This window comes from Aplysia californica, unplaced genomic scaffold (genome assembly GCF_000002075.1).
Source record: "Aplysia californica isolate F4 #8 unplaced genomic scaffold, AplCal3.0 scaffold00251, whole genome shotgun sequence".
In the NCBI taxonomy this organism is placed as follows: domain Eukaryota; kingdom Metazoa; phylum Mollusca; class Gastropoda; order Aplysiida; family Aplysiidae; genus Aplysia; species Aplysia californica.
In genome coordinates this window covers 890377-899271 of record NW_004797521.1, presented here as the reverse complement: position 1 = coordinate 899271, position 8895 = coordinate 890377, and the positions used below count along the sequence as shown (strand labels likewise).

General features: G+C 43.0%; 1 protein-coding gene across 1 annotated transcript in view; it reads right to left on the bottom strand.

The window, feature by feature from the left end:
• Positions 1 to 4055: 4055 nt before the first annotated feature.
• LOC101856271 overlaps positions 4056 to 8895 on the bottom strand; it is a 17069-nt gene continuing 12229 nt past the window's right edge. The window contains exon 2 of the mRNA XM_005100554.3: positions 4056 to 8658. Within this exon, the coding sequence (XP_005100611.1) occupies positions 6450 to 8525 (2076 nt within the window). The 5' untranslated portion in view covers positions 8526 to 8658 and the 3' untranslated portion in view covers positions 4056 to 6449. The remainder of the gene's footprint in view (positions 8659 to 8895) is intronic.

Genomic DNA, 8895 nt, shown 5'->3' with positions numbered 1-8895 from the left:
ATGTGTGTGTGTGTGTGTGTGTGTGTGTGTGTGTGTGTTTGGCGCGTGTGTACTTGCACTGCGGAGTAAAGGGCAACTTATGCCTATGCATTGTTCCTTACTTTTTCTTGACGGGGCGATCGAACTGCGCTTACAATGATCCATTAATTAATAAAGCACTTAAAGATCATGGGTTGGGAAAGAGCATACACAACAGGCGTTGTTGTTGCTGACACCGTTCGTTGCTGTGGCAGTTGCATTTCGCTATCTCAGAACTACAAAGTTCTATCTGGCACTTTTGGCCTTTTTGAGTTCCATACTAAGTAAGACCATGAGGTTAGGGAAGAAAAAAAAAGATCTATCTGCTCTATCAGAATCGTAAGATTATACGGAGTCGGTATCAAGAAATGCATTCAAAAAAGCTTGTCAAGATGTAAAATTCAATAATTTTCACGTCAAATTTTCACAAAACTATAGGTACTGAGCAAATAGAACTTTGTAATTCTGAAGTAGCGATTTGTTTATTAAACAGAGAGAATAGACGGTGATGGAATATATCTACATTCTGTAGAATAAATCCCGTTGGCCGTGGCAGGGTTACCCGGGGTCGATGACTAATGAGGATACAACGTCCCTGCAGATAGACAAAGATACTCTATAAACAAAACAAAAACCTCTTCACACGAGAATTGAACTCATAATGATATCTTCGGGGAGCGACGGCGAAGCATCTAACAGCTACACCACAAACGCCGATAGTCAACATGATAGTGGATACATCTTCTTGGAACAAATGGCGTGAGTTTAACTCCTCTATCAATACTACTAGGTTATTTTAGAGGTGGGAGCTCCAAGTTTAACGTCCATCTCCAAAAGAATCGAAGGACCGAGCCAAGTGGGGATTTCGTGTAAAGTGCCTTTCCCAAGGACACAACGTCAGACAGAGCTGAGGTTCGAACCCCCGAACCCGCAACCTGACGAGATTACGAGTCCGGTTGTCTAACCACTAGGCTACCGACACCACTCACATCTTCTTGGAAACAGATTAAGGATAACAATACCGACTGAAAAGAGGCAGGAGAAGCAGACCGTGAAATAAAAGCTTTAACATCTGATCTACATTTTAAATTTTATGAAGAAATTATCAATGGCCTCTGTAATCTGTAGTGTAGCAGATTGGCGCTTCGCCTTCACGCGCAGAAGACCTGGCTTTGATTCTCGTGTGGGGAGAATTGTTATCGAGCGTCTTTCTGCTGGGACGCTGTATCCTTCTCAGCCCGGGTTGGCCCTGACAATGGGGTCGCATCCCACCTCTAAAATGATTTGAATTGTGTCATTGGGGGCGTAAAACACGCAAATGGTTGGCGGGCGCTTTGTTGTGGTTTGCTCCTTCTTTTCTATCAAACACCTATCGTCCTCATCTCTCCTCTTTTTTTAAATGTGTTACTCTCCTGTAGTACCTCTAACTGTAATCTTTGGTAGGCCTACTTATACATGTATGACCTAAATGTGTTCTAAATGCAGTAAAACGCTTTCTAAAGCAAACAACCTTGGGTAATTAATACCACGACACCTAATCGTGCCTGATTGTCCTACAGGTAGTATAATTTTTGTCAGAATGTCATCTTCGACACAAAGTAGGTTACTAAACAGCCGGGACTTCCAATAAACGCCCAAATCTGGCAACACTGGGCCCAAAAACGGTGGGCTCACTTTCGGTCAGTTACCGGTAGATGTGTAGCCAAAAGAAAAATACAGGGTGATCCCCCAAAAAAGTAACAAGTTTTGTAAATATCTTTCTCCACACCGAATTTTTGTGATCAAATTTTCACACAGCATTCTGATATTTATTTTTAGATAAATCAACAGAATAGTTTTTCTCTACATAGCGCCTAAAAAACAACAACCCATTTTCAGCTAGATCGATGTCCCTATATTTTGTAGCAGGACGCACTAGTGCGCGTTAAGCCCACCATGACTAAAAGTCCCAACGATTTGGGCCTTATTGCAAGATACAGTAGTCGAACAGGCCAACAGAAGTTTGCAGATAGTTTTTCTCAATTTTCCTTTGCCTGTTGAGATCATGGTAAGATTAGTAAAGAATAGAGAGCTTTTTGTATTGAACATTTCCTCACAACCAACTCATTTCGCAAGTTTCGCACAAGGCGCGAAAATAATGTTAACGTGTCCTTAAAGACCTCTTTCGATGTCAAGGGTTAAAATCGTCCATCTGTTAGGACCTGTAGAGAATCAGAACCCAAAAATTCCCAAACAAAATGACCACTTCAGGTCAAGCACACACCGTTCGCACCCCTTTAAACGTCACGAGGCTGCAGCATTCAGTAGATGAGCCCCATGAGACGTCTGTCCGTAGACAATGTCTGCAGCCAAGACTTTCCTGCATGTCAACGGTCTGCATTCTCAAGGTAGATCTTCATCTACGACTGTACCATTTTCCTGTTCGGGAAGCTGACAGGATAGCAATGTGTTCATGATTCCTCCATCATATTGAAAAAGCCCATAATATGCACCTTTCAGAATAATATGTTAACTCCACAAGTGCTGTCTATTTTGGGCAACCTCACACTACCCCCTATTATCTCTAGAAACAACTCCATACTTTAAGGTGTACAGTGTGTGTGGCTTTGAGTACTCATGGTTGGGAGGATCCTTGTGTTCGGTGACCCCTGAACATTACGAATGACGCGTTAAAATGTGTCGAGTCCAAAGAAGGACATATAGAGCACTGTTTCTCGGAATTCCAAAAGAAGTATCATTTTAAAAATGTATCAGGGATGGAACGATTAGATCTAGGTTTTAAAATGAAATGGAAGAGAAAAGAAAAACCAACCACCTCATGGCTCTCCTTACAAGATCTTTTAAATTGGTGCATTTTGCGTTTAAAGGTATTTTGTTTTTCTAAAAGCCATTTCCGTTTTCGAAAACAAGATTTTTCTCTATGAATTTTATGTCAAACAAATTTCTCTTGGATGAATTAGATCTATAACTGTTCCAAAATTACAACATTCTATTGAAAATTTTGTGCGAGATATTCAGGAAAAAAAGTTGTTTAGCTGTTGTTGTTGTTGGTTTTTTTGGTTTTTTTAATCACTCTAAATAAATAAATTTGGAGATGTAAAACCACAGAGCAGCACACAGAACTCATTTTCAAGGAAGAACAACAGAACGCTCTCCATACTTCCTGATCGAATATTGACTCTTTAACTTCAACGTCTTATTCTTGAAGTCCTTAATCAACAATGTCATAGACACCAGCACAGAGACGAAACAAGAGTATAACATTGCAGTTTGGTAAGGTGTGATATTACGGTACGGTTTGCTTTGGTATTATATAGTCTATTCTGTCGTGTAGCACAGTCGCGTGACGTGGCTTAAAATTCTCCAACCATCCCATCCGCTCGATCATGTGACCTCATACCATAAATCATTCATAAGTACCTTGACATATAGATCTATGTGGACAAGCAATGGGACCCAACACTCAAAACTTTGTAACTCTGAACACACAACATCAACGATTCTGTGGTATTCATGGACAGCAGTTGTTTTATTGTCAAGAGTTGCAATAAAAGTGGACAACAGAATGATATAAAAGTCTTTTAACTCATTCTACGTTTACACTTTTACACTGAGTGTGCTAACAACAGGCTCACAGATACATACGTACTGAGACAGGAGGAAAAAGTACAGACGAGCGAACAGATGTATAGTCAGTCAATCTACAAGGTACAGCCAGCCAGCCAGCCAGCCAGCCAGCCAGCCAGCCAGACAGGCAGACAGACAGGCAGACAGACAGGCAGATAGATAGATAGATAGATAGATAGATAGATAGATAGATAGATAGATAGATAGATAGATAGATAGATAGATAGATAGATAGACAGACAGAAGCCAGCCAGCCAGCCAGCCAGCCAGACAGCCAGCCAGCCAGCCAGCCAGGGCAGACAGCCAGCTAGCTAGCTAGCTAGCCAGATAGACTAAACTGAAAAAGGAATGGGTTTTATAATTTGTGAGCCTTATACAGTACAGACGTTTATCCTTGGTCATCACATCTCTTTGTTTTCTTTTTAAAAATATATATACATGTTATTATTTATCTTGCTTCGTGTACATTGGGATGTATTGGTGAAAACCATACATTTCTTTAAAAGATATCGCTGGTACTAAAAGGGCATGGACAATGTTCCCATAACAACAATTACATACTTTGAATGAAAAGTGCAGTTGTCAATGTTTCTCTTTGCTGATGGAATGTACACAGGAACCTTGTCCCAAACTCTAAACCTACAATACAATATTACGAATATAGTCACAGAGTATTCACTGGTTTTGAGCCAACATTTTCAAACATGGATAAATAGCAGTGGGCCAGTGGCAGCTGAGAAGGAGCACTGTATGTCACAGTATGTAAGGTCACTAAAAGACGCGAGAATAAAACGTGCGAAAAGCCCCCAATAAAATAACATTCAAAGTAGTACAAAGGGAAAAAAATCAAATTTGTAAGGATCGAGCCTCCAAGTTAAGGGAAAGAAAGCCAGTGACAGTAATAAGGAATTAGAAAACCATGAGACAGTTATATAAGGAATGAAAAACTGTTCCACACACAGATCTATGTGTAATTACGAAAATAAGGGACAGTTTGCATTTCCTGGTTTTGTTATAGTTTCAGAACGAGTTTTGCAGCACTTGCAATACAACAAGGTCATGCAAGCGTCGAAGATGATAGTTGGAGGTGAAACAAAAGAATTACAATAATAAAAGTGGCGGAGGAGAGATAAGGACGATAGATATTTGATGAGGAAGATGGAGCAAACTACACCAGAGCACCCGCCAACCACCCACCTTGACTTTGCCCGATTTAAGTTAATTACATTTCTCTAGACACAAAGGGTCATTCATTTTTAAAGCTGAGTACTTGGTTTATCGGTGGTAGTAATGAAGAGGCAAGGAAACACGGCTGTGGCGATATATACCGTAGTATACACTACGCAAGCGCACATTAAACAAGCATACTATTATTACATCAAAGTGTCTTATTCTACAACTATAGGAGGAGTTGCATGTCCTGGAGGTGTGCAGTGGGCGTACATGTCGGGCACGGATAACTCGAACACTTTGAGGATTGGCAAATGTGTTTGACACTTTCATAATTCGGGTAGACCGATATAGGCTCCCCCTTTAAAAAAATAAATAAATAAAATAAAATAAATAAATAAATTTAAAAAAAAAACAATTAAAAAAATATCTTCTTAAATTATGAAGAAACATCAGTTGGGAAATGGCAAACTGTACGAGCTATCCGTGATTTCGAGTTTTCTGTGTCCGTGTTATCTAAGTCCGATAGTACTTGTCATGGCCAACCTGGAACGTTTGGGCTGTTACACATACATATGTCTGTTTATTTGAGTGTAAGTGTTAGCACGAGAGGGGGAAGAGTGGAAGAATAAAGGGGAAAAGAACAACCAAAAACAGCACGTGTTTGTGTGTATGCGCGAGAGGTGAACGGGTAGAAAAAGAGAAGAGATAGTCTCCATCGGTTATTCAAAAAAGTCTGTAAAACCGTCATGTTGTACCTGGATTTGTTTTTTACTTTGAGAGGATAGAAAAGAAGCCAAGACCGCGAGTGAAAGACACAAGTAAAAAGACAAAAGCAAGAGGTAACCATGAGATCTGAACATAATGTCTCAAAGCAAGCCAAATACATGAAGGAGTGAAAACATAATTTGGGGGTACATAGTTTCAGTATAGAATGTACGGTGCCAGTTTAACATCCCTCTTAGCGTAGTCATATTTTTCTGACACGAAATTTCATTAAAATCTCCGAAAAAGGAACATTTCAACGGGATTTTCATAGGTTGGTCGTCGCTAATCGCGATGTCGTTTAGCTTTGATTGCGTGAAACGTTAATTTTTTAAAAGAGACAATGACAATTAAGACGATGACAATTAATGAGTAGACACATGTAACCCGGGACAAATGAATACACAATCTGAATAACAGCATCATCAACAGCACACTTCTCCAAGTAATAAACGAGGATTTATGACGCGTTACGTGTGATTCATTCAACACTGTGAATAAGACATGTAGGCTACAACCAAGAGACACAACTAATCCTGAAATACAAACAACTTTTCTAACATTTTTTCATCATACAGACAGCTCTCACAACCAACAACAGAGAACAACGTTTCATGCAATCAAACTACAACATCAAAATAAAATAAAAATTATTTGGAAAAAAAGGGCAAAATTTCACGAAATGCAGCATGTGAGGAAAGATCGATCTATATATTATATTATTATCTTCTCTATAAACGTAAGTTACAAAATAGTGATTCCAAGTACTCTGAAGAATAGATCGGTGTTTACTAATGTCGTATATTTTACAAGGTAATCACAGTGTCAATTGGCTGGCCATTTTGTTAATTTAGACAGTAGGGATCACATCATAAGTAGAGAGTTTGCATCTTTTTTCTGACTTGCGATGTGGGACCCCCCGAGGAATTCCCTGAGGATCCGCCCCTGGTGAAGGAACTTATATCCGAGTCTTTGAAGTCTTTGGCGAGGTGCTTGCGGTGCCCATTGCTGCTTCCTCCGGAATTTGAGTTCGACTCATGGCTGCTCTTGGACCTCGACTGAGATAAACGTTCTCTCTTTTTGTGAGCGTCCGCGCTACTTTTGGACGGCTGGGATAACAGTTTTGCACCTCCACGCTGCTGTTGGGAGGGGGCAGAGATTGCGGTGGACATTCTAACTTGGGAAGACTGGGAGGACGAGACGAGGCCAAAGTTTGAAACGGTGGTCACCCCGTTCTCTGGCTGCGAGTAGCGGCGGGGAGGAATGGGCGGAGGATCAGTGGTGACAGGAGTAGGCGCGGCAACAGTGACAGGTGTGGGAGGAGTCACAGTCAAGGCCACGTCTTTGGGGGCAGCGCTGTTGTTGTCTATGCTTGTTTCACCTTTAGCGTTCACAGAACTTCCTACAGGACTCGGCACTAAATCTGGAGGGCGGGGCGGGAGGGGAGGCGGGACAGCCTTACGAGACTGCTGCGATTGCTCTCTCTGCCTCCCAGAATTTTGCGGGTTCTTTGCTGCATCTCCAGTCATTACTCCATAGACGCTGTCGTTGGTACGCCGCGAGGCCATGTCAAGATCGGAGATAATTTTGCTGGGATCCTGCGGCTGGTACTTGGCGTGGTAGATCACCTTCTCGCCCGCCTCCAGAGCCTTCAGTCTGGCCCTGAACTCGTCCAGTGGCTCGTAAGCCGGCTCCTCCCAATAACTCTCTTCGTCAGAGTCGTAGGAAAACTTGACGTTCTCCGGAGGCGCCCCGCCGTCCCGCACGTAGCCGTACAGATTGTCTATCTCGTCCATAAGACGGTGCTCACGGGTCTTGGACCGAGCGCTTTGCGCTGGAGCTTTGTCTCTGGGGAATGGCACTGAGAAAACATTAGCGTTCGGCGCCCGGCTTCTTCCCTTAGCAGCAGCATCAGGCACTTGAACGATGAGATGCAGTGTGTTGTTATAATTGGTGATCATTCTAGAACATTTGGTCATCATGGTATTGTACAGTTCCGTAGACTTCATAGCTTGCTGGTTCGTTGCCGACACGAGCTGGAGGTTGGCGTCTGTTGGCACAGGCAAAAGCCGCACGTGGTTCTTCTCTATCGGACACACAAACGCTGTCTCGTCGGAGTAGACCCAATCCAAGCGGATGAGGCCCGTGAACCGGGAAGGGTCAACTTTCGGTCGGACCCCTTGGATCAGTTTCACAGTCAACGGGAGTCGAAACCGTCTGATGATGTCTCGGATATTGAAAACTCCTGTGAAATCTTTCTCACCGGCTATAGGAGTGAACATGCCCTTCTGATCAAAACTTAAATACACAAAATCTCCGTTAGTGTCGATACACCGAAGAAGTTTCACCTTTTTGTTCTCCATTCCGGACGGTATAGATAGCTCTCCGTTTAACAAAAGCTGCTCCCCAGCTATCACGATTTTAGTTTTGTCAAACGTGGGTTTACTCTCATCGCTGATAATGTACGCCTTTATGTTTTCTCGGACTAAACACTTCTCTGGCTTGACTTTGGAGAGTTCGATGACGCTACTAATAGGCCGCGCCGACTTGCCATCCTCGGACAGAAGCTCGAACCATCCTTGGTAGGAGATGGGCACAGCGAGACGCTGCTCCACGGCGTACAGTCTGGTGGTTGTGTAGATGTTGTGGTTGCCCCGCCGCGTCACGCTGGTCGCTTCCACGCGCTTCAGACAATGAGCCAGGACCTTGACTCCGACCTTGACGGAGTGGACGAAGACCTCGTGGTGCTGCTTGCTGAGAGAAAATTTGGACGAGCCCAAGGTCATGTAGTTTCCCTTCACAACCTTGGCGAAGCCCGGAACCTGGCGTTTGGAAGGGAAATCTTTCAGGGCTACTGAGTCTCCACCCCAGTCTGGGGTGGGGGACGGGGGAGGTGGTCCTGGACTCGAGCTGAGGTTCTGGGCGACTTCCGGTGACGCCGCCATGATTGCTGTTAAAAATGTTTATTCACGATGCCAGAACTTTGGCATTCCCGACAGTGTATGGTCTGAGGGCGGGGGAAAAGACGGGATCTTGAGAGTAGCTCTTTCAGTCCAGCGTTGTTATACTATCTCACTTCTGTGAAGAAATAGAAGATAAAAAAGGGTCAATACAATTTCCTCTTGAAGAGAGTGTCCATATTTTAAGATGTCTTTCATTAGATCATGATGTGAATAAATGGCAGTAAAATAACGATAGGGGAGAGGGTGGGAGAGAAAGAGAACGAGGTGGGAGAGACACAGGGGAGAGAGAGAGAGAGAGAGAGAGAGAGAGAGAGAGAGAGAGAGAGAGAGAGAGAGAGAGAGAGAGAGACGA